The sequence below is a fragment of the Dendropsophus ebraccatus genome, chromosome 1, assembly GCF_027789765.1.
Source record: "Dendropsophus ebraccatus isolate aDenEbr1 chromosome 1, aDenEbr1.pat, whole genome shotgun sequence".
Classification (NCBI taxonomy): domain Eukaryota; kingdom Metazoa; phylum Chordata; class Amphibia; order Anura; family Hylidae; genus Dendropsophus; species Dendropsophus ebraccatus.
Window position 1 is genome coordinate 232,467,476 of NC_091454.1, and position 27,257 is coordinate 232,494,732.

A 27,257-nucleotide genomic window follows, 5' to 3' on the forward strand; every position below is an offset into this window, starting at 1 on the left:
ATGAAGGCTATTCCATGCCAGAAATTGCTAAGAAATTGAAGATTTTCTACAACGGTGTGTACTACTCCCTTCAGAGGACAGCACAAACAGGCTCTAACCAGAGTAGAAAAAGAAGTGGGAGGCCGCGTTGCACAACTAAGCAAGAAGATAAGCACATTAGAGTCTCTAGTTTGAGAAACAGACGCCTCACAGGTCCCCGACTGGCATCTTCATTACATAGTCCCCGCAAAACACCAGGGTCACCATCTACTTCAGGGCTTCAGGGCAGAGTGGCAAAGAAAAAGCCATATCTGAGACTGGCCAATAAAAGAAAAAGATTAAGATGGGCAAAAGAACACAAAGATTGGGCAGAGGAAGACTGGAAAAAAGTGTTGTGGACGGATGAATCACAGTACAATACAGTGTAGTACCCATTATGTTTAGGGGGGGCTGTACGGTACAAACTGGTAGTGGCTGGACCTAGATACACACTCTGTGATACCCCCTTACAATGAGCAGTGACATTCTATGCAGGATGTACTACAAATCCCAGCCATATAGTGTAGTCCCCACAAGTTTAAGGGGGGCTGTACGGTACAATCTGGTACTGGCTGGACCTAGATATATGCTGTGATACCCCCCTACAATGACCAGTGAAGATTTATGCAGTTGTACTACAAATCCCAGCAATACAGTGTAGTACACACTACATGCTAGCTATCGACATGTATGGGTCCCACGTGATCTCAGGATGTACCAAAGAGTCTCCTGCATGTTTATTGGCTGAGAAATAGTGATCAAATTTGCAGGAAACGGATGATGAGATTTTCTCGAGTATCGGGAGATGCTCGTCCGAGTTACGAGTACCATCGAGTACCCTAATACTCGATTGAGTCCCAAGCTCGGACCAGCACGTTCGCTCATCACTAGTTATCACCTTTGCTTTATGGCCAGGTGCTCCATCATGCTGGAAAAGGCATTGTTGGTGGCTAAACTGCTTTTGGAAGGTTGGGAGAAGTTGCTCTTGGAGGACATTCTGGTCCCATTCTTTATTCATGGCCGTGTTTTTAGGCAAGACAGTGAGAGAGCCGATTCCCTTGGCCGAGAAGCAACCCCACACATGAATGGTTTCAGGATTCCCGTTACAGTCGGCATGAGACAAGACTGGTGGTAGCGCTCACCTAGTCTTCCCCCAATAAGCTGTTTTCCAGATGTCCCAAACAATCAGAAAGGGGATTCATCAGAGACAATGACTTTCCCCCAGTCCTCAGCAGTCCACTCCCTGCACCTTTCCCCAAGTCCTCAGCAGTCCACTCCCTGGACCTTTCCCCCAGTCCTCAGCAGTCCACTCCCTGGACCTTTCCCCCAGTCCTCAGCAGTCCACTCCCTGGACCTTTCCCCCAGTCCTCAGCAGTCCACTCCCTGGACCTTTCCCCCAGTCCTCAGCAGTCCATTCCCTGGACCTTTCCCCCAGTCCTCAGCAGTCCACTCCCTGGACCTTTCCCCCAGTCCTCAGCAGTCCACTCCCTGGACCTTTCCCCCAGTCCTCAGCACTCCACTCCCTGGACCTTTCCCCCAGTCCTCAGCAGTCCGCTCCCTGGACCTTTCCCCCAGTCCTAAGCAGTCCACTCCCTGCACCTTTCCCCCAGTCCTCAGCAGTCCACTCCCTGGACCTTTCCCCCAGTCCTCAGCAGTCCACTTCCTGGACCTTTCCCCCAGTCCTCAGCAGTCCACTCCCTGGACCTTTCCCCCAGTCCTCAGCCATCCGCTCCCTGTACCTTTCCCCCAGTCCTCAGCAGTCCTCTCCCTGGACCTTTCCCCCAGTCCTCAGCAGTCCACTCCCTGAACCTTTTGCAGAATATCAGTCTGTCCCTGATGTTTTTCTGGAGAGAAGTGGCTTCTTTGCTGCCCTCCATGAGACCAGGCCTTGCTCCAAGAGTCTCCGCAGTCTCACAGTGCACAGTGCAGATGCCCTCACACCTGCCTGCTGCCATTCCTGAGCAAGCTCTGCACTGCTGGTAGCCCCATCCCGCAGCTGAAACACTTCTAAGAGACGCTCCTGGCGCTTGCTGGTCTTTCTTGGGCGCCCTGGAGCCTTTTTGGCAACAATGGAACCTCTCTCCTTGAAGTTCTTGATGATGCGATAGATTGGTGACTGAGGTGCAATCTCTCTAGCTGCGATACTCTTCCCTGTTCGGCCATTTTTGTGCAATGATGACTGCACGTGTTTCTTTAGAGATAACCATTGTAACAGAAGAGAAACAATGATGCCAAGCACCAGCCTCCTTTTAAAAGTGTCCAGTGGTGTCATTCTTACTTAATCATGACAGACTGATCTCCAGCCCTGTCCTCATCAACACCCACACCTGTGTTACTGCAGCGATCACTGAAACAATGTTAGCTGCTCCTTGTAAGGCCGGGCTGCAATGATGATGAAATGTGTTTTGGGGGATAAAAGTTCATTTTCTAGGCAAATATTGACTATGCAAGTAATTGCTGATAAGCTGATCCCTCTGTATAACATGCTGGAGTATATGCAAATTGCCATTTTACAAACTGAAGCAGTAGACTTTGTAAATATTAATATTTGTATAATTCTCAAAACTTTTGGCCATGACTGTATATGTACAGTATACCCTATATGTATATCCTCGATGTACAGTATATCCTATATGTAAACACTATGTACAGTATATCATATATATATACAGTGGTACCTTGGTTTAAGAGTTACTTGGTTTAAGAGCGCTTTGGTTTAAGAGCTCACAGTTTTTCAAAATAGTGACTTGGTGTAAGAACATTGCTTTGGTGTAAGAGCTCCCTGTACTGAGTGGGAGGGGGAGTGGGGAAGGGGCAGGGTCTGCATAGCGGGGTCTACAGCCCTGTACTCTGACCCAGGAAGTCTCCCTCACCTTCCAAATCATAGCAGATCCACTTCGGGCTGGGGCTTACATCAGAGGACAGGACTGTGGAGGTAATCTCTCCATAGCTGTAACCCCTCTCTCCCCGGACAGAGAGCGCTGCATGTATGTGCCCACATCTGTCCTGCTCATTCCTTCCTGCTCCCTGCAGTCTCTGTCCGCCCTTGTGTTTCCCTCCTCTCCATTACTGTACAGTAACTTATAATATCACAGATTCTGCTGTTTCTGAATCTTTCATCTGTTTAACATGTTATTCAGAATAAGAAATCATTATTTTTTGGGGGGTGGAACCAATTGTCTGCATTTCTATTATTTCTTTTGGGAAAATTTGCTTTGTTTTAAGAGTGGATTTGGATTACAAGCGCCGTCCTGGAACGAATTATGCTCGTAATTCAAGGCACCAGTGTACCCTATATGTACAGTATATCCTATATATATATCATATATATACACACACCCTATATGTACAGTATATCATATATATATATATATATATATATATATATATACACACACACACATCCTATATGTACAGTATATCCTCTATGTACAGTATATCCTATATATATACCCTATATGTACAGTATATCATATATATATACATATTCACCCTATCTTTACAGTATATCATATATATATATCCTATATGTGCAGTATATCCTCTATGTACAGTATATCCTATATATATACCCTATATGTACAGTATATCATCTATATACCCTATATGTACAGTATACCCTCTATGTACAGTATATCCTCTATATACCCTATATGTACAGTATATCCAGGGCTGTATTTACCACTAGGCACCCGTGGTCCGGTGCCTAGGGCAGCACCTTGCAGGGGGGGCAGCACCAGGGAGCAGGGAGACAGAAAAAACTAATTTTTTTGTTTTTATTTTTTAAGTTTCCATCCTCCTGTTCAGACTTGCCAGTAAATCTGGTGTCTTTTCCAGGGGGTGGGGGGTATGGTGGTATTGGTCAGGTCTGGTATCACCAATAGGTGCGTGTAGATGGGGCGTCTTAAGGTTTAGCGCCTAGGGCAGCAGCAGCTGTTAATACAGCCCTGAGTATATCCTATATGTATATCCTCTATATCCCCTATATGTACAGTATATCCTATATATCCCCTATGTACAGTATATCCTATATATCCCCTATGTACAGTATATCCTATATGTATATCCTCTATGTACAGTATATCCTATATGTATATCCTCTATGTACAGTATATCCTCTATATCCCCTATATGTACAGTATATGCTATATGTATATCCTCTATGTACAGTATATCCTATATGTATATCCTATATGTACAGTATATCCTATATGTATATCCTCTATGTACAATATATCCCCTATATGTACAGTATATCCCCTATGTACAGTATATCCTATATGTATATCCTCTATGTACAGTATATCATCTATATACCCTATATGTACAGTATATGCTATATGTATATCCTCTATGTACAGTATATCCCCTATGTACAGTATATCCCCTATGTACAGTATATCCTATATGTATACCCTCTATGTACAGTATATCATATGTATATCCTCTATGTACAGTATATCCTATATGTATATCCTCTATGTACAGTATATCATCTATATACCCTATATGTACAGTATATGCTATATGTATATCCTCTATGTACAGTATATCCCCTATGTACAGTATATCCTATATGTATACCCTCTATGTACAGTATATCATATGTATATCCTCTATGTACAGTATATCCCCTATGTATATCCTCTATGTGCAGTATATCCTATATGTATACCCTATATGTACAGTATATCCTATATGTATATCCCCTATGTACAGTATATCCCCTATGTACAGTATATCCCCTATGTACAGTATATCCTATATGTTATATCCTCTATGTACAGTATATCCTATATGTATATCCTCTATGTACAGTATATCCTATATGTATATCCTCTATGTACAGTATATCCTATATGTATATCCTATATGTACAATATATCCTATATGTATATCCTCTATGTACAGTATACCCTATATGTATATCCTATATGTACAATATATCCTATATGTAAAGCATGATCCTGATGAGGTGTCTGTATAACCTCCCTACAAGGCCCGGACATGCTCCTGATGAGATGTATGACCTCCCTACAAGGCCCGGGCATGCTCCTGATGAGGTGTCTGTATGACCTCCCTACAAGGCCCGGGCATGCTCCTGATGAGGTGTATGACCTCCCTACAAGGCCCGGGCATGCTCCTGATGAGGTGTATGACCTCCCTACAAGGCCCGGGCATGCTCCTGATGAGGTGTATGACCTCCCTACAAGGCCCGGGCATGCTCCTGATGAGGTGTATGACCTCCCTACAAGGCCCGGTCATGCTCCTGATGAGGTTCTGTATGACCTCCTTACAAGGCCCGGGCATGCTCCTGATGAGGTGTCTGTAGACCTCCCTACAAGGCCCGGGCATGCTCCTGATGAGGTGTCTGTAGACCTCCCTACTAGGCCCGGGCATGCTCCTGATGAAGTGTCTGTATGACCTCCCTACAAGGCCCGGGCATGCTCCTGATGAGGTGTATGACCTCCCTACAAGGCCCGGGCATGCTCCTGATGAGGTGTATGATTTTCCTACAAGGCCCGGGCATGCTCCTGATGAGGTGTATGACCTCCCTACAAGGCCCGGGCATGCTCCTGATGAGGTGTATGACCTCCCTACAAGGCCCGGGCATGCTCCTGATGAGGTGTCTGTATGACCTCCCTACAAGGCCCGGGCATGCTCCTGATGGAGTGTCTGTATGACCTCCCTACAAGGCCCGGGCATGCTCCTGATGAGGTGTATGACCTCCCTACAAGGCCCGGGCATGCTCCTGATGAGGTGTCTGTATGACCTCCCTACAAGGCCCAGGCATGCTCCTGATGAGGTGTCTGTATAACCTCCGTACAAGGCCCAGGCATGCTCCTGATGGAGTGTCTGTATGGCCTCCCTACAAGGCCCGGGCATGCTCCTGATGAGGTGGCTGTATGACCTCCCTACAAGGCCCGGGCATGCTCCTGATGAGGTGTATGACCTCCCTACAAGGCCCGGGCATGCTCCTGATGAGGTGTATGACCTCCCTACAAGGCCCGGGCATGCTCCTGATGAGGTGTATGACCTCCCTACAAGGCCCGGGCATGCTCCTGATGAGGTGTCTGTATGGCCTCCCTACATGGCCCGGGCATGCTCCTGATGAGGTGGCTGTATGACCTCCCTACAAGGCCCGAGCATGCTCCTGATGGAGTGTCTGTATGGCCTCCCTACAAGGTCCGGTTATGCTCCTGATGAGGTGGCTGTATGACCTCCCTACAAGGCCCGGGCATGCTCCTGATGAAGTGTATGACCTCCCTACAAGGCCCGGGCATGCTCCTGATGGAGTGTATGACCTCCCTACAAGGCCCAGGCACCATGGACAGGCTGATATGTGGGGGGTAGACAGTGGATAGGACTCTCCTTTATGATTACAAAGATGGTGACACCATGGGCAGGCTGATATGTGGGGGGTAGACATAAAGGGTAGCGCTCATCCAAGAAAATAGGACAATGAGTAGACTCACCCCGTGACAGTGAGTTGACTCGTTCTTGGCGGCATTCTTGGAAGGGGTCATTTTCAGCTGGGAAGATTACAGTGTGCACAGCATAACAGAGTGCAGTACAACAGACTACTGTACACCAGCAGCCGGCACCCGAATTCTCATATTCTTATCATCATACAGCGGGGACAGAACTATACAGGCAGGGAGAGGTAAGGATTCTGTGTAGTAAGTCTGCAGTGCTGCCTGACTGCTCTGGGTGACTATTGTACACCAGCAGCCGGCACCCGAGGTCTCATATTCTCATCATCATACAGCGGGGACAGAACTATACAGGCAGGGAGAGGTAAGGATTCTGTGTAGTAAGTCTCCACTGCTGCCTGACTGCTCTGGGTGACTATTGTACACCAGCAGCCGGCACCCGAGGTCTCATCATCATACAGCGGGGACATAACTATACAGGCAGGGAGAGGTAAGGATTCTGTGTAGTAAGTTTCCACTGCTGCCTGACTGCTCTGGGTGACTATTGTACACCAGCAGCCGGCACCCGAGGTTTCATATTCTCATCATCATACAGCGGGGACAGAACTATACAGGCAGGGAGAGGTAAGGATTCTGTGTAGTAAGTCTCCACTGCTGCCTGACTGCTCTGGGTGACTATTGTACACCAGCAGCCGGCACCCGAGGTCTCATCTTCTCATCATCATACAGCGGGGACAGAACTATACAGGCAGGGAGAGGTAAGGATTCTGTGTAGTAAGTTTGCAGTGCTGCCCGACTGCTCTGAGTGACTACTTTACACCGGCAGCCGGTACCTGAGTCTCACCATCATACAGCGGGGACAGAACTATACAGGCAGGGAGAGGTAAGGATTCTGTACAGCAAGTCTGCAGTAGGCACCACAGTCTCATCTCATCTGCATGCAGCAGGGACAGAACTGTAATTTTCGGACGCTTATCAGTGGGCCATCTGCTTCCCGTAGATTTTGGCATATACTTTAGGTTTCTTTAATACCATAGAAAGTTTAGCTTATAAAGAGCTCAAGAGTACATAAACGATTCTTAGACTACCTAGGAATGTGCTGCAGTGCTTTTCGGGGTGTAAAACATTGTTAAACACAAGTTTAAGGCCATTTTTAAAAACTATTGAAACAATAGGTGATTTTCTGGTGACATTGTCCGTTTAGCAATCCTGTAGTTCCTGCCACATGAGGATGGAGGCACTCTAGGGTCCAACATGTTTCTTGGAGATGACGGATCACCCACGTTCTCAGGTCACGCTGGGCTCCAGTCATATTACAGAAGGCTTCCACCTCTACCATAGCCTTCTACTGTAATTTCAATGCTCAAACAGTCCAAACCACCATAAAACCATTAAAACAGCACATTATAAATGAGAAATGGAGAGAAACGCAGTTGAAACTTATTCACAATGCTATTTATGCATTTACGTTTCCTCCATCCACATTGCTTCCGGAACGCAGACCCCAGCCTGTCCAAAATGTGATACCCCTAAAACTGACTTGTTTCACGGTATTTGGAACTGCCCCCGCCTGGAGGCGTACTGGAGGGAGGTATCAAACCTAATCCACAGGGTCACTTCATTTGCGTCCAGACTAACTCCAATGGAAGCCTTGTTCCACATTAGTCTAAACCCGGTAGACTCGGGAGAACCTTACTCCTATCTTCTTACATTAGCTCACTATATTATAATGGTGGCTAAACTGAGCCTACTCAAGGAGTGGATAAAACCGACCTTACCGACTCTCCCCACGGTGATAGAGAGACTAAAACATCTCTTTTATGTGGAACGCAGACTTGCCCTGAGAGAAAAAGATAAACTGACTGAATCGCTCTTCTGCAGATGGAGGCGCTTCATTGTGGCGTACTTTTCTCATACTGAGATCCAATCCATAATGCAACCTTTTACGCAATCTACATGGTACCTTACAGAAGACATGAAAGGATCTCTAGGTGTTCTTAAAGTTCACCGACTAGGAAGTGAACCCTAATTGCTTTCTCATTATGACCCCACCTATTCCCTCCCTCCGGTGCGCCATGACATCTACTGGCTACTTACCTTTTATACTGACGGGGCAGGCATCGGCCCATTATTAGTATGGGGTGGCACGATTGTCCTCATATTACCTCTTTTGCCTTGTCTTTTACCAGTGTTCGTCCTGGATACTCGCACATGGGAATGCCGTGGTTTCATATGGGATTTGTGTTACTTGCTATGTTTTTATATGGTTATTTTAATTTTGTTTGCTTTCACTGGGATACTCTAGTGTTAGTTTGATATGGACATATGGCTGGGAAGCCCAGGCTGGGCTATGCTTTATTTCATGACTACTTCGGGCATTTTTGCAAGGCATAACACGGGGATGACTACTCAATTCATTGTGTACCTTAATGCTATTTGTGTTTCGCCCCTGGAGGCTATTTCATGGGTATTTGCCCAGCCTGTCTTATAAACTTTATCACTGTAAAATTTGAATAAAATATTGTTTAAAAAAAACAAAACATTAAAACACCACATCCACCAGAGGCGGTAGAGTTCCACATGTCTATGGAAACACCACATCCACCAGAGGCGGTAGAGTTCCACATGTCTATAGAAACACCACATCCACCAGAGGCGGTAGAGTTCCACATGTCTATAGAAACACCACATCCACCAGAGGCGGTAGAGTTCCACATGTCTATGGAAACACCACATCCACCAGAGGCGGTAGAGTTCCACATGTCTATGGAAACACCACATCCACCAGAGGCGGTAGAGTTCCACATGTCTATAGAAACACCACATCCACCAGAGGCGGTAGAGTTCCACATGTCTATAGAAACACCACATCCACCAGAGGCGGTAGAGTTCCACATGTCTATGGAAACACCACATCCACCAGAGGCGGTAGAGTTCCACATGTCTATGGAAACACCACATCCACCAGAGGCGGTAGAGTTCCACATGTCTATGGAAACACCACATCCACCAGAGGCGGTAGAGTTCCACATGTCTATGGAAACACCACATCCACCAGAGGCGGTAGAGTTCCACATGTCTATGGAAACACCACATCCACCAGAGGCGGTAGAGTTCCACATGTCTATGGAAACACCACATCCACCAGAGGCGGTAGAGTTCCACATGTCTATGGAAACACTACATCCACCAGAGGCGGTAGAGTTCCACATGTCTATGGAAACACCACATCCACCAGAGGCGGTAGAGTTCCACATGTCTATGGAAACACCACATCCACCAGAGGCGGTAGAGTTCCACATGTCTATGGAAACACCACATCCACCAGAGGCGGTAGAGTTCCACATGTCTATGGAAACAGCAGAGGTTGTAAAGTTCCACAGGCGATGAACATTACCTTCTATCCGCAATGACTTTACCCCCAAATGACCCACCTAACAAAGGCTACGGACAATCTGCAGAGAACAACCTTCTGTATTATGTAACGCCAACCCCAAGGTGTTTTATAAAGGGTCTACTCACTCTGTCACTGGAGATTCTATTTAGAGATACTGGTGGGTTATGGGTAAGCATCACTTCGTAATACTCTTGAATATCTGCACAAGGAAGAAATGCACCATGTTACAATAAATATGTACACCCAACCCCCCAACCCCACCCAAGAAGAAATACTCCAATATACCTATGGACAATGAGGTACTCATTACCACCTTCAACACCCTCAACTCATCACAAGACTCATAGGACCCCATACTTGCTCTTTCTTACCCAGTAGAGCCTGGAATAAGTTACTTTGAAAAATGCGGATAAGATTCTCGGCTTTGACTCGTAGAGCGTCATCGAGGGCCAAGGTGTGCTCCATCAAGCTCAGCACAGTCTGTGTATCTGTAATAAAGTGAAACCGCCTGTATATGAGCAGCTATACGTGATAAAATATTGTCCTTACACTTCTTATCTTGTACCCCTGTACATAGTGGCCCATTCATATCCCATGACCCATCTACTAGAGTCACAAACAGCACGGATCAGCAATCAGCACAGCATGCCTCCTAATACACTTGGTATGGTTATTCTTTGTTACAGGTAGAGAATACAGGGTGCTGTGTGGTGTTACAGGTAGAGAATACACTGTGCTGTGTGGTGTTACAGGTAGAGAATACAGCGTGCTGTGTGGTGTTACAGGTAGAGAATACAGTGCTGTGTGGTGTTACAGGTAGAGAATACAGCGTGCTGTGTGGTGTTACAGGTAGAGAATACAGCGCTGTGTGGTGTTACAGGTAGAGAATACAGCGTGCTGTGTGGTGTTACAGGGAGAGAATACAGCGTGCTGTGTGGTGTTACAGGTAGAGAATACAGCGTGCTGTGTGGTGTTACAGTTAGAGAATACAGTACAGTGTGGTGTTACAGGTAGAGAATACAGCGTGCTGTGTGGTGTTACAGTTAGAGAATACAGCGTGCTGTGTGGTGTTACAGGTAGAGAATACAGTGCTGTGTGATGTTACAGGTAGAGAATACAGTGCTGTGTGGTGTTACAGGTAAAGAATACAGTGCTGTGTGGTGTTACAGGTAGAGAATACAGCGTGCTGTGTGGTGTTACAGGTAAAGAATACAGTGTTGTGTGGTGTTACAGGTAGAGAATACAGTGCTGGGTGGTGTTACAGGTAGAGAATACAGCGTGCTGTGTGGTGTTACAGGTAGAGAATACAGTGCTGTGTGGTGTTACAGGTAGAGAATATAGGGTGCTGTGTGGTGTTACAGGTAGAGAATACAGTGTGCTGTGTGGTGTTACAGGTAGAGAATACAGTGCTGTGTGGTGTTACAGGTAGAGAATACAGTGCTGTGTGGTGTTATAGGTAGAGAATACAGCGTGCTGTGTGGTGTTACAGGTAGAGAATACAGCGTGCTGTGTGGTGTTACAGGTAGAGAATACAGCGTGCTGTGTGGTGTTACAGGTAGAGAATACAGCGTGCTGTGTGGTGTTACAGGTAGAGAGTACAGCGCTGTGTGGTGTTACAGGTAGAGAGTACAGCGCTGTGTGGTGTTACAGGTAGAGAATACAGCGCTGTGTGGTGTTACAGGTAGAGAATACAGTGTGCTGTGTGGTGTTACAGGTAGAGAATACAACGTGCTGTGTGGTGTTACAGGTAGAGAATACAGTGTCCTGTGTGGTGTTACAGGTAGAGAATACAGTGTGCTGTGTGGTGTTACAGGTAGAGAATACAGTACAGTGTGGTGTTACAGGTAGAGAATACAGCGTGCTGTGTGGTGTTACAGGTAGAGAATACAGCGTGCTGTGTGGTGTTACAGGTAGAGAATACAGCGTGCTGTGTGGTGTTACAGGTAGAGAATACAGCGTGCTGTGTGGTGTTATAGGTAGAGAATACAGTGCTGTGTGGTGTTACAGGTAGAGAATACAGTGCTGTGTGGTGTTACAGGTAGAGAATACAGCGTGCTGTGTGGTGTTACAGGCAGAGAATACAGCGTGCTGTGTGGTGTTACAGGTAGAGAATACAGCGCTGTGTGGTGTTACAGGTAGAGAATACAGTGTGCTGTGTGGTCTGACACAGTGCTCTCTGCTGCCACCTCTGTGCATGTCAGGAACTGTCCAGAGCAGGAGAGGTTTTCTATAGGCATTTGCAGCTGCTCTGGACAGTTCCTGACATGGACACAGGTGGCAGCAGAGAGCAGTGTGTCAGACTTGACAGAATACACCCCTTCCTGCACGATATACAGCAGCTGATAAGTACTCGAAGACTGGGGACTTTTGACAATGGTAGATTTTTAAAGAAAAAGATTTTTAAAGAAAAAGATTTTCACTGGAGTGCCCCATTTAAGTCTTCAACTTGTAATAAGTAGGACTGATTGGTGAAATGTAGATGAACCCCAAGAAGCGTCTTCAGCCTTGCTGATGATCCCACCTAGATTACTCAGCACTTGTAAGGAAAGTGGCAGATATTCTAGCGTCATTGACCTGGATTCTGCATGTAGAAGGAAATCATCCAGATATAGAATAATGGTCACACCTTGCTTCCTGACGCCTGACACTACCTGCAACATGTTATCTGTGAATATTCCTGGAGCTTAACATATTCCGAGGGGCAGAGTTGTGAGAGGGAGACGAAGAAACTCCTCAGAGGCCAAACATATTCATAAAAATAGATATAATAATAATAGGGGTGCAATGTGGCTTGGGTGTGGCTCAGGGGGGCACATCTCTCTTCCCATAGTATACACAGGCATCTACTACTCTTTCAGTGACACATTACAAAGTAGAGACCCATTTTTTTGACAAGACTCTAAAAACCAGTCTGTGCAGAATGGACAGCAGCTAATATCCAGACTAGCCGCCATTTGCAGCACGGACTGCAGCTAGACGGATGCAGTTTGGCCCAATAAGATCCTGGTAGGTGTCACAAGTATCTAGAGCCATGTTGAGTGTATCGCACAGCTGCTGAAGAGTCCATAGAGCCAACTCCACCATCAAGGTGGTCCCACAGCTGCTGTAGGGTTCATAGACACAGCACCACCATCCAGGTGGTCCCACAGCTGCTGGATGGTCCATAGATACAACACCACCATCCAGGTGGACCCACAGCTGCTGGAGGGTCAATAGAGCCAATCCCACCATTCAGGTGGTCCCACAGCTGCTGTAGGGTTCATAGACACAGCACCACCATCCAGGTGGACCCACAGCTGCTGGAGGGTCAATAGAGCCAACCCCACCATTCAGGTGGTCCCACAGCTGCTGGAGGGTCCATAGAGCCAATTCCACCATCCAGATCGTCAGACAGCCGCTGTAGGGTCCATAGACACAACACCACCATCCAGGTGGTCCCACAGCTGCTAGAGGGTCCATAGAGCCAACACCACCATCCAGGTGGTCCCACAGCTGCTAGCGGGTCCATAGAGCCAACACCACCATCCAGGTGGAGAGTACCCATGAGTGTGTTCCCCCGCGGATAGCCTCCTGGGACATGTTGACGGTGAGATGCTACTCTGTGTTGGTCCATCCTTGCCAACGTTCACCTCAATGACACGTGGTGCTCCACAGTTTCGACATCACACTGCTTCTGATTTCCCCCCCAGCCGGAGCATTCTCCGAGAACCCTTGGGCGGCTATGAATGATGGTAAAGAGTTGGTGCTCTCTATTCTTAGTCTATGATTTTCCAAATGATTTAACCAAATAATGATCAGTCTAGTAAATAAAGTCCTTGTAACATTTGTTTTTAAAATGTCCATCTATAAAGCTCCCCGGAGAGCGTCTCTTTCCATCCATCCAGTCTTCTACATGAGCGGAGTCCTTGAAGAGGAAAGAGGCTTTTCTGGCCACTTTAGATACTTCAATATCAATTTTCAGAACATCATAAAGAATCTAAGTCTTTAGCATGAAAGGGAAATCTGTCCCTAAATTCCCTCGAATTGTCCAATCTGTCTCCATAGTCCTGACGTTTATCTAGAATCATACTTTACTTAATGGGAAGAAAGAGGACTGAGAGGTAAAAAGATCCAGTCTTGTACTCGACAAGGTTCATGGACGTCCTCTGCAGGAGGGAATCCACAATCAGGGGAAAAACAATGATACTTATCAAGGAGAAGTCGGACCTCCTCTACTCATCAAGGAGACGTCGGACCTCCTCTACTCATCAAGGAGACGTCGGACCTCCTCTACTCATCAAGGAGACGTCGGACCTCCTCTACTCATCAAGGAGACGTCGGACCTCCTCTACTCATCAAGGAGACGTCGGACCTCCTCTACTCATCAAGGGGACGTCGGACCTCCTCTACTCATCAAGGGGACGTCGGACCTCCTCTACTCATCAAGGGGACGTCGGACCTCCTCTACTCATCAAGGGGACGTCGGACCTCGTCCACTCATCAAGGGGACGTCGGACCTCGTCCACTCATCAAGGGGACGTCGGACCTCGTCCACTCATCAAGGGGACGTCGGACCTCGTCCACTCATCAAGGGGACGTCAAACCTCGTCCACTCATCAAGGGGACGTCGGACGTCGTCCACTCATCAAGGGGACGTCGGACCTCGTCCACTCAAGGGGACGTCGGACCTCGTCCACTCATCAAGGGGACGTCGGACCTCGTCCACTCATCAAGGGGACGTCGGACCTCGTCCACTCATCAAGGGGACGTCGGACCTCGTCCACTCATCAAGGGGACGTCGGACCTCGTCCACTCATCAAGGACACGTCGGACCTCCTCTACTGATAAAGGGGACGTCGGACCTTCTCTACTCATCAATACTACAGAGAGCAGCCATGTAATATCCCATATATACTACAGAGAGTACCCATGTAATATCCCATATATACTACAGAGTACCCATGTAACATCCCATATATACTACAGAGTACCCATGTAATATCCCATATATAGTACAGAGAATACCCATGTAACATCCCATATATAGTACAGACAGCTCTCCTATATCACACACAGTATAGGAGGACTGTGCTATCACACATAGTATAGGAGGACTGTGCTATCACACATAGTATAGGAGGACTGTGCTATCACACATAGTATAGGAGGACTGTGCTATCACACACAGTATAGGAGGACTGTCTGTCCTATCACACACAGTATAGGAGGACTGTGCTATCACACATAGTATAGGAGGACTGTGCTATCACACATAGTATAGGAGGACTGTGCTATCACACATAGTATAGGAGGACTGTGCTATCACACATAGTATAGGAGGACTGTGCTATCACACATAGTATAGGAGGACTGTCCTATCACACATAGTATAGGAGGACTGTGCTATCACACATAGTATAGGAGGACTGTGCTATCACACATAGTATAGGAGGACTGTCCTATCACACATAGTATAGGAGGACTGTGCTATCACACATAGTATAGGAGGACTGTCCTATCACACATAGTATAGGAGGACTGTGCTATCACACATAATATAGGACTGTGCTATCACACATAGTATAGGAGGACTGTCCTATCACACAATATAGGAGGACTGTCCTATCACACATAGTATAGGAGGACTGTGCTATCACACATAATATAGGACTGTGCTATCACACATAGTATAGGAGGACTGTGCTATCACACATAGTATAGGAGGACTGTGCTATCACACATAGTATAGGAGGACTGTCCTATCACACAATATAGGAGGACTGTCCTATCACACATAATATAGGACTGTGCTATCACACATAGTATAGGAGGACTGTGCTATCACACAATATAGGAGGACTGTCCTATCACACATAGTATAGGAGGACTGTGCTATCACACATAATATAGGACTGTGCTATCACACATAGTATAGGAGGACTGTGCTATCACACATAGTATAGGAGGACTGTGCTATCACACATAGTATAGGAGGACTGTGCTATCACACATAGTATAGGAGGACTGTCCTATCACACAATATAGGAGGACTGTCCTATCACACATAATATAGGACTGTGCTATCACACATAGTATAGGAGTACTGTCCTATCACACATAATATAGGAGGACTGTCTGTCCTATCACACATAGTATAGGAGGACTGTGCTATCACACATAGTATAGGAGGACTGTCCTATCACACATAGTATAGGAGGACTGTGCTATCACACATAATATAGGAGGACTGTCTGTCCTATCACACATAGTATAGGAGGACTGTCCTATCACACATAGTATAGGAGGACTGTCCTATCACACAATATAGGAGGACTGTCCTATCACACAATATAGGAGGACTGTGCTATCACACATAATATAGGAGGACTGTGCTATCACACATAGTATAGGAGGACTGTCCTATCACACATAGTATAGGAGGAATGTCCTATCACACATAGTATAGGAGTACTGTCCTATCACACATAGTATAGGAGTACTGTCCTATCACACATAGTATAGGAGGACTGTGCTATCACACATAGTATAGGAGGACTGTCTGTCCTATCACACATAGTATAGGAGGACTGTCCTATCACACATAGTATAGGAGGACTGTGCTATCACACATAATATAGGACTGTGCTATCACACATAGTATAGGAGGACTGTCCTATCACACAATATAGGAGGACTGTCCTATCACACATAATATAGGAGGACTGTGCTATCACACATGGTATAGGAGGACTGTGCTATCACACATAGTATAGGAGGACTGTCCTATCACACATAGTATAGGAGGACTGTCTGTCCTATCACACATAGTATAGGAGGACTGTCCTATCACACATAGTATAGGAGGACTGTGCTATCACACATAGTATAGGAGGACTGTGCTATCACACATAGTATAGGAGGACTGTGCTATCACACATAGTATAGGAGGACTGTCCTATCACACATAGTATAGGAGGACTGTGCTATCACACATAATATAGGACTGTGCTATCACACATAGTATAGGAGGACTGTCCTATCACACAATATAGGAGGACTGTCCTATCACACATAATATAGGAGGACTGTGCTATCACACATGGTATAGGAGGACTGTGCTATCACACATAGTATAGGAGGACTGTCCTATCACACACAATATAGGAGGACTGTCCTATCACACATAGTATAGGAGGACTGTCCTATCACACATAGTATAGGAGGACTGTCCTATCACACAATATAGGACTGTCCTATCACACACAGTATAGGAGGACTGTCCTATCACACAATATAGGAGGACTGTCCTATCACACATAGTATAGGAGGACTGTGCTATCACACATAGTATAGGAGGACTGTGCTATCACACATAATATAGGACTGTGCTATCACACATAATATAGGACTGTGCTATCACACATAATATAGGACTGTGCTATCACACATAGTATAGGAGGACTGTCCTATCACACAATATAGGAGGACTGTCCTATCACACATAGTATAGGAGGACTGTGCTATCACACATAGTATAGGAGGACTGTCCTATCACACATAGTATAGGAGGACTGTGCTATCACACATAGTATAGGAGGACTGTGCTATCACACATAATATAGGACTGTGCTATCACACATAGTATAGGAGGACTGTGCTATCACACATAGTATAGGAGGACTGTCCTATCACACATAGTATAGGAGGACTGTGCTATCACACATAGTATAGGAGGACTGTGCTATCACACATAATATAGGACTGTGCTATCACACATAGTATAGGAGGACTGTGCTATCACACATAGTATAGGAGGACTGTCTGTCCTATCACACACAGTATAGGAGGACTGTGCTATCACACATAGTATAGGAGGACTGTGCTATCACACATAGTATAGGAGGACTGTGCTATCACACATAGTATAGGAGGACTGTGCTATCACACATAGTATAGGAGGACTGTCTGTCCTATCACACAATATAGGAGGACTGTGCTATCACACATAGTATAGGAGTACTGTCCTATCACACATAGTATAGGAGGACTGTCCTATCACACATAGTATAGGAGGACTGTGCTATCACACATAGTATAGGAGGACTGTCCTATCACACATAGTATAGGAGGACTGTGCTATCACACATAGTATAGGAGGACTGTGCTATCACACATAATATAGGACTGTGCTATCACACATAATATAGGACTGTGCTATCACACATAGTATAGGAGGACTGTGCTATCACACATAGTATAGGAGGACTGTGCTATCACACATAGTATAGGAGGACTGTGCTATCACACATAGTATAGGAGGACTGTGCTATCACACAATATAAGAGGACTGTCCTATCACACAATATAGGAGGACTGTGCTATCACACATAGTATAGGAGGACTGTGCTATCACACATAGTATAGGAGGACTGTTCTATCACACATAGTATAGGAGGACTGTGCTATCACACATAGTATAGGAGGACTGTGCTATCACACATAGTATAGGAGGACTGTCCTATCACACATAGTATAGGAGGACTGTCCTATCACACATAGTATAGGAGGACTGTGCTATCACACATAGTATAGGAGGACTGTCCTATCACACATAGTATAGGAGGACTGTCCTATCACACATAGTATAGGAGGACTGTGCTATCACACATAGTATAGGAGGACTGTCCTATCACACATAGTATAGGAGGACTGTCCTATCACACATAGTATAGGAGGACTGTCCTATCACACATAGTATAGGAGGACTGTGCTATCACACATAGTATAGGAGGACTGTCCTATCACACATAGTATAGGAGGACTGTCCTATCACACATAATATAGGACTGTCCTATCACACATAGTATAGGAGGACTGTCCTATCACACATAATATAGGACTGTCCTATCACACATAGTATAGGAGGACTGTCCTATCACACATAGTATAGGAGGACTGTCCTATCACACACAGTATAGGAGGACAGTGCTATCAAACATAGTATAGGAGGACTGTGCTATCACACATAGTATAGGAGGACTGTGCTATCACACATAGTGGGCGCGGGGCCCGGGGGGCTGGGTGGGCACGGGGCCCCAGTACCTTGCTTTTTGGCCGGCATCTCGCTGCTCCCAGGACACGTCCTAATCTCTTAATCCTGCAGAACATCTGCTGCTGATCAGGATTACCGGGGATTGCCGGCTCGGGGGATTGTGGGTATTGTGGTCCTGTCACCTGGAGGCAGCTGGTACACAAAAGGTTAACGAGGAAGAGGGGCACAGGCAGGACATGGCAGCGGCACAGATGACGGCAGCGGCACAGGCCACATGGACAGAGCAGGCCACGTGTGCCGGCCGAGCACTGAGCCGCTTACATAACGGGCAATCTTGTGTCCTGTCCGATCCTATTACCTCCCCCCGCCCCCCACTTCTAAGAAACCACTGAGGAGCTTATCCCATCCGAGGTCACCAGGGGGGGCGTCCGAGGGGGCCACACCGGGGCCGACCAATACAGCCCTCCACTAACAGAACACAACCAGAGGGCTGTCCGAAGGGGCCACACCGGGGCCGACCAATACAGCCCTCCACTAACAGAACACAACTAGAGGGCTGTCCGAAGGGGCCACACCGGGGCCGACCAACACAGCCCTCCACTAACAGAACACAACTAGAGGGCTGTCCGAAGGGGCCACACCGGGGCCGACCAATACAGCCCTCCACTAACAGAACACAACCAGAGGGCTGTCCGAGGGGGCCACACCGGGGCCGACCAATACAGCCCTCCACTAACAGAACACAACTAGAGGGCTGTCCGAGGGGGCCACACCAGGGCCGACCAATACAGCCCTCCACTAACAGAACACAACTAGAGGGCTGTCCGAGGGGGCCACACCGGGGCCGACCAATACAGCCCTCCACTAACAGAACACAACTAGAGGGCTGTCCGAGGGGGCCACACCAGGGCCGACCAATACAGCCCTCCACTAACAGAACACAACTAGAGGGCTGTCCGACGGGGCCACACCGGGGCCGACCAATACAGCCCTCCACTAACAGAACACAACTAGAGGGCTGTCCGAGGGGGCCACACCGGGGCCGACCAATACAGCCCTCCACTAAAAGAACACAACTAGAGGGCTGTCCGAGGGGGCCACACCGGGGCCAACCAATACAGCCCTCCACTAACAGAACACAACTAGAGGGCTGTCCGAGGGGGCCACACCGGGGCCGACCAATACAGCCCTCCACTAACAGAACACAACTAGAGGGCTGTCCGAGGGGGCCACACCAGGGCCGACCAATACAGCCCTCCAATACCACACCACAACCAGAGGGCTGTCCGAGGGGGCCACAGCGGGGCCGACCAATACAGCCCTCCAATACCACACCACAACCAGAGGGCTGTCCAAGGGGGCAAGACCAGGGCCGACCTTACTACCATCCCCCCTCACCACCAGCACTCCTCACTACCATCCCCACCAGCACTACTCACTACCATCCCCCCCACCACCGCTCACTACCATCCCCACCAGCACTGCTCACTACCATCCCTCCTCACCACCAGCAGCACTCCTCACTACCACCCCCACCACCACCAGCACTCCTCACTACCATCCCCCCTCACCACCAGCACTCCTCACTACCATCCCCCCTCACCCCCACCAGCACTCCTCACTACCATCCCCCCTCACCACCAGCACTCCTCACTACCATCCCCCCTCACCACCAGCACTCCTCACTACCATCCCCCCTCACCCCCACCAGCACTCCTCACTACCATCCCCCCTCACCACCAGCACTCCTCACTACCATCCCCCCTCACCACCAGCACTCCTCACTACCATCCACCCTCACCACCAGCACTCCTCACTACCATCCCCCCTCACCACCAGCACTGCTCACTACCATCCCCCCTCACCACCACCAGCACTCCTCACTACCATCCCCCCTCACCACCACTCCTCACTACCATCCCCCCTCACCACCACCAGCACTCCTCACTACCATCCCCCCTCACCACCAGCACTCCTCACTACCATCCCCCCTCACCACCAGCACTCCTCACTACCATCCCCCCTCACCACCAGCACTCCTCACTACCATCCCCCCTCACCACCACCAGCACTCCTCACTACCATCCCCCCTCACCACCAGCACTCCTCACTACCATCCCCCCTCACCACCAGCACTCCTCAGTACCATCCCCCCCACCATTCCTCACTACCATCCCCACTCACCACCAACACTCCTTATTACCATCCCCCCTCACCACCAGCACTCCTCACTACCATCCCCCCTCACCACCAGCACTCCTCAGTACCATCCCCCCCACCATTCCTCACTACCATCCCCCCTCGCCACCAGCACTCCTTATTACCATCCCCCCTCACCACCAGCACTCCTAACTACCATCCCCACCAGCACTGCTCACTACCATCCCCCTCACCACCAGCACTGCTCACTACCATCCCCCTCACTACTATCCCCCCTCACCACCAGCACTCCTCACTACCATCCCCCCTCAGCACCAGCACTGCTCACCACCATCCCCCCCATCCCACCAGCACTCCTCACTACCATCACCCCTCACCACCAGCACTCCTCACTACCATCCCCCCCACCACCAGCACTCCTCACTACCATCCCTCCTCACCACCAGCACTCCTCACTACCATCACACCTCACCACCAGCACTCCTCACTACCATCCCCCCCACCACTCCTCACTACCATCCCCCCTCACCACCAGCACTGCTCACTACCATCCCCCCTCACCACCAGCACTCCTCACTATCATCCCCCCACCACCAGCACTGCTCACTACCATCCCCCCACCACCAGCACTCCTCACTACCATCCCCCCTCACCACCAGCACTCCTCACTACCATCCCCCACCCCACCAGCACTCCTCACTATCATCGCCCCACCACCAGCACTCCTCACTACCATCTCCCCTCACCACCAGCACTCCTCACTATCATCCCCCCACCACCAGCACTGCTCACTACCATCCCTCCACCACCAGCACTCCTCACTACCATCCCCCCTCACCACCAGCACTCCTCACTACCATCCCCCACCCCACCAGCACTCCTCACTATCATCGCCCCACCACCAGCACTCCTCACTACCATCCCCACCACCACCAGCACTGCTCACTACCATCCCCCTCAACCACCAGCACTCCTCACTACCATCCCCCCTCACCACCAGCACTCCTCACTACCATCCCCCACCCCACCAGCACTCCTCACTATCATCGCCCCACCACCAGCACTCCTCACTACCATCCCCACCACCACCAGCACTGCTCACTACCATCCCCCTCAACCACCAGCACTCCTCACTACCATCCCTCCTCACCACCAGCACTCCTCACTACCATCACACCTCACCACCAGCACTCCTCACTACCATCCCCCCTCACCAACAGCACTCCTCACTACCATCCCCCCCACCACCAGCACTCCTCACTACCATCCCCCCTCACCACCAGCACTGCTCACTACCATCCCCCCTCACCACCAGCACTCCTCACTATCATCCCCCCACCACCAGCACTGCTCACTACCATCCCCCCACCACCAGCACTCCTCACTACCATCCCCCCTCACCACCAGCACTCCTCACTACCATCCCCCACCCCACCAGCACTCCTCACTATCATCGCCCCACCACCAGCACTCCTCACTACCATCTCCCCTCACCACCAGCACTCCTCACTATCATCCCCCCACCACCAGCACTGCTCACTACCATCCCCCCACCACCAGCACTCCTCACTACCATCCCCCCTCACCACCAGCACTCCTCACTACCATCCCCCACCCTACCAGCACTCCTCACTATCATCGCCCCACCACCAGCACTCCTCACTACCATCCCCACCACCACCAGCACTGCTCACTACCATCCCCCTCAACCACCAGCACTGCTCACTACCATCCCCCCTCACCACCACCATTCCTCACTACCGTCCCCCCTCACCACCATCCCTCCTCACTACCATCCCCCCTCACCACCATCCCTCCTCACTACCATCCCTCCTCACTACCATCCCCCCTCAACACCAGCACTCCTCACTACCACCCCCCCCCCCCCCTCACCACCAGCACTACTCACTACCATCCCCCCTCACCACCAGCACTCCTCAATACCATCCCCCTCACCACCAGCACTCCTCACTACCATCACCCCCACCATTCCTCACTACCATCCCCCCTCACCACCAGCACTCCTCACTACCATCCCCCCCTCACCACCAGCACTGCTCACTACCATCCCCCTCACCACCAGTATTCCTCACTACCATCCCACCTCACCACTCCTCACTACCATCCCCCTACCATTCCTCACTACCATCCCCCCTCACCACCAGCACTGCTCACTAACATCCCCCCTCACCACCAGCACTGCTCACTACCATCCCCCCTCACCACCACCATTCCTCACTACATCTCCCCTCACCACCAGCACTCCTCACTACCATCCCCCTCACCACCGGCACTCCTCAACACCATCCCTCCTCACCACCAGCACTCCTCACTTCCATCCCCCCTCACCACCAGCACTCCTCACTACCACACCCCCTCACCACCAGCACTCCTCACTACCATCCCCCCTCACAACCAGCACTCCTCACTACCATCCCCCCTCACCACCATCCCCCAACACCACTCTTCACTACCATCCCCCACCACCACTCTTCACTACCATCCCCCCCACCACCACCACTCTTCACTACCATCCCCCCCCACCACCAGCACTCCTCACTACCATCCCCCCTCACCACTAGCACTGCTTACTACCATCCCCCCCACCACTCCTCACTACCATCCCCCCCACCACTCCTCACTACCACCCCCCACCCCCACCAGCACTCCTCACTACCACCCCCCCCCCCACCACTGCTCACTACCATCCCCCACCACTCCTCACTACCATCCCCCCTCACCACCAGCACTCCTCACTACCATCCCCCCTCACCACCAGCACTCCTCACTACCATCACCCCTCACCACCAGCACTCCTCACTACCATCCCCCATCCTCACCACCAGCACTCCTCACTACCATCTCCCCTCACCACTGTCATGGCCGCGGCGGCGTCCCGGGCTCCGGGACGCCGCCGCAACCGCCATCCAGCTCAGGCAGCCGCCGGGGTCCTGGTGCAGGGACCCGGCGCTGCTGTCTGTTCGGCCCCGGGGGGCGCCTCACCTCGTCCTGCTCCTCCTTCCGTCTGTGCCGGCCGGCGCGCGCGTCCCCGCCTCCTAGGGCGCGCGCGCGCCGGCTGTCTCAGGTTTAAAGGGCCAGTCCACCCCTAATTGGTAGTTGCACCCTATCACTCCCTATAAATCCCAGCATGCCCTGTCCCCTGTGTTGGAGCCTCTACATGCTTCCCATAGCGTTTGGCCCAGCTCCCTGTTGTTCCTGATACCTGTCCGCTACCTGGTCCCTAGTCCTTGTTCCTGATTCCTGTCCGCTACCCAGTCCCTACTCCTAGTCCCTGGTTCCTGCTTCCCGTCTCTCTGCTGTTCCTGTGTTCAGCCTGTCACCTGCGGTACGCTTACACGCCACTGTCAGTACCTGCTCCTGTCACGCCTCGCCTGCCGTCACCAGCAACCAAGCCAGGGGTAGCGACCTGGGGGTCGCCTGCCGCAGCAAGTCCATCTCGCCTTGCGGCGGGCTCTGGTGAAAACCAGCGGCCCCTTAGACTCCGCTCCCTGGTGAGGTTTGTGCCATCGCTGGTGCCGGTCCAGTGGATCCACTACTCCGGGCGTTACAGTAGGCTCCAACCATGGATCCCGGCGAGTTGCCTGATCTCCGTGACGTCGCCAGAGTGGTCGCTCAACAGGCTCAACAGATCCAGCAGCAGTCGCAGCAAATCCAGCAATTGACTGCCGCCCTACAGCAGCATACTACAGGCCAGCGCCCACCACCACCTGCAACCACTTCGGGACTCCGATTGGCCCTCCCGAATAAATATGGAGGTGATCCCAAGTTGTGCAGGGGATTCCTGACTCAATGCACAATGCATATTGAACTGTTAAGTAGTCAGTTTCCCACCGAGCGCTCTAAAGTGGCCTTTATCATCAGCCTATTGGAGGGTAGAGCTCTGGCCTGGGCCACGCCACTGTGGGACCGTGATGATCCTGTTGCTGCCAATCTCCGGGCCTTCCTGGCCGAGTTTCGCTCCGTCTTTGAGGAACCTGCCCGTGCCACCTCAGCCGAGACTGCTCTTCTCAACCTCTCACAAGGGAGCTCCTCTGTCGGTGACTACGCCATCCAGTTCCGCACCCTGGCAGCTGAATTGGACTGGAATGAGGCCGCCCTTATAGCCACCTTCAAGAAGGGTCTATCCAGCCGAGTGAAAGACGTACTCTCCGCCCGCGATCTTCCTCCTTCTCTAAACGATCTTATCCTACTGGCTACCAGAGTCGACAACCGGTTTTCCGAGAGAGAGGAGGAGGTCCGGCAGGAACGACGACTGAGCCTGCCCCGTCGCCTTCCTCGGCTGGCACCGGTGTTCCAGAGTCCCGTTGCTCCCATACTCCAGTCGCCTCCAGAAGTCCCTATGCAGGTGGAACGAGCTCGCCTGACGACTGATGAGAGAGCCCGCCGCATGGAGCTGAATCTCTGTCTCTATTGCGGTGGTGCAGATCACTACCGGCAGAGATGTCCCCAACGTCCTCAGCGTCCGGGAAACGCTCGCACCTAGGTCCGGTGGGAGAGGCCTCCCTAGGTGTGAATGCCACCTCTCCAAGGTTGACTATACCCGTCTCCATCCAGACACCTACAGGGCAAGTTTTCCAGACTTCTGCCCTCATCGACTCTGGCTCTGCTGGCAGTTTCATCTCTGCTTCTTTGGTCCAAAGATGGCGGCTACCCGTGATCCAGCTAGCCCAACCCCGGTCTATCTCTTCGGTTACGGGGGAGATTCTTACCGAAACTGTGCACTGCCAGACGGCACCCCTAGCCCTCCGGGTGGGCGCCTTACATCAGGAGAGGATCTCCTTCTATGTCTTGAGCCATTCCTCCTCTAACATCCTGCTGGGCCTTCCTTGGCTGCAATTTCATGCCCCTAAGCTGGACTGGAGAACTGGGGAGGTTCTCAGCTGGGGCCAGGACTGTCATAACCGGTGTCTGAGATCTCCTCAACCCAAGTGCTCTACGAGGTCTCCTGCTAATGACAAGCCTCTAGCCGGTCTACCAGAGGTCTACCAAGATTTCGGTGATGTTTTCTCGGCCAAGGAGGCGGACTCTCTACCACCTCATCGGGTCTATGATTGCCCTATAGACCTTCTTCCCGGGGCATCTCCTCCACGTGGTCGGGTATACCCTCTCTCTGTGCCCGAGACTGAAGCCATGTCCTCCTACATCCGGGAGCACTTACAAAAGGGCTTTATTCGTAAATCCACGTCTCCCGCTGGCGCAGGATTCTTCTTTGTCCAGAAGAAGGACGGTTCCCTTCGCCCATGCATAGACTACCGGGGCTTGAATAAGGTGACTGTTAAGAACCGCTATCCTCTTCCACTTATTCCTGAACTATTCGACCGTCTTCGTGGAGCTAAGATCTTCTCCAAGCTGGATCTCAGGGGAGCGTATAACTTGATCCGTATTCGTAAAGGAGACGAATGGAAGACCGCTTTCAACACCAGAGATGGGCACTACGAATACCTGGTCATGCCATTCGGCCTATGTAATGCTCCATCGGTCTTCCAGGAATTCGTGAACGACATCTTCCGAGACCTCCTCTATGTCTGCGTCATTGTCTATTTGGACGACATTTTGGTCTTCTCCCCGGATCAGCAGACTCATGTGGCACAAGTGCGTCAGGTCCTCCGAAGACTACGGGCCAACCATTTATACGCCAAGCTTGAAAAGTGTGTTTTCCATCAGCGCAGTCTTCCATTTCTTGGCTATATCGTCTCCGACCAGGGTCTACAAATGGACCCGGCCAAGCTCTCAGCTGTCCTCCAATGGCCACGCCCTGTGGGACTTAGAGCAATCCAGCGTTTCCTTGGATTCGCCAACTATTATCGGCAATTCATCCCTCACTTTTCTACCCTGGTCGCACCCATCGTGGCTCTCACTAAAAAGAAGGCGGACCCCAGACGTTGGCCTCCAGAGGCCGAACAAGCCTTCAATAGCCTCAAGTCTGCCTTTGCCTCTGCTCCTGCCCTAGTCCGCCCGGATGTCTCCAGGCCGTTTTCTCTCGAGGTCGATGCTTCTTCTGTGGGCGCAGGAGCCGTTCTCTCGCAAAGGGACACAGCAGGCAAGACCAGAACCTGCGGGTTCTTTTCTAGGACTTTCTCCCCTGCCGAGAGGAACTATACTATTGGGGACCGTGAACTCCTGGCCATTAAGTTGGCACTGGAGGAGTGGCGTCATCTACTAGAGGGGGCTAAACACCCCGTTAACATCTACACGG

The 27,257-nt window shown here is 50.2% G+C and overlaps 1 protein-coding gene across 4 annotated transcripts in view; it reads right to left on the reverse strand.

Annotated features, from left to right (window-relative positions):
- Positions 1-27,257, reverse strand: part of DLG4 (discs large MAGUK scaffold protein 4) — a 211,899-nt gene that overhangs the window by 176,053 nt on the left and 8,589 nt on the right. Inside the window, exons 1-3 of one of the 4 annotated variants that reach the window (XR_011359530.1) lie at positions 18,931-19,442; positions 10,221-10,337; positions 9,975-10,048 (exon numbers count right to left, since the gene is read on the reverse strand). Coding sequence is in view for 2 of the 4 variants with exons in the window: in XM_069950253.1 (XP_069806354.1) it covers positions 9,975-10,048; positions 10,221-10,337; positions 18,931-18,949 (210 nt within the window). In the remaining 2 variants the exon portion in view is untranslated. Of the gene's footprint in view, positions 1-9,974; positions 10,049-10,220; positions 10,338-18,930; positions 19,443-27,257 lie in introns of those variants that run through there. The other 3 variants (XR_011359531.1, XM_069950253.1, XM_069950260.1) reach the window with 3 other exon arrangements.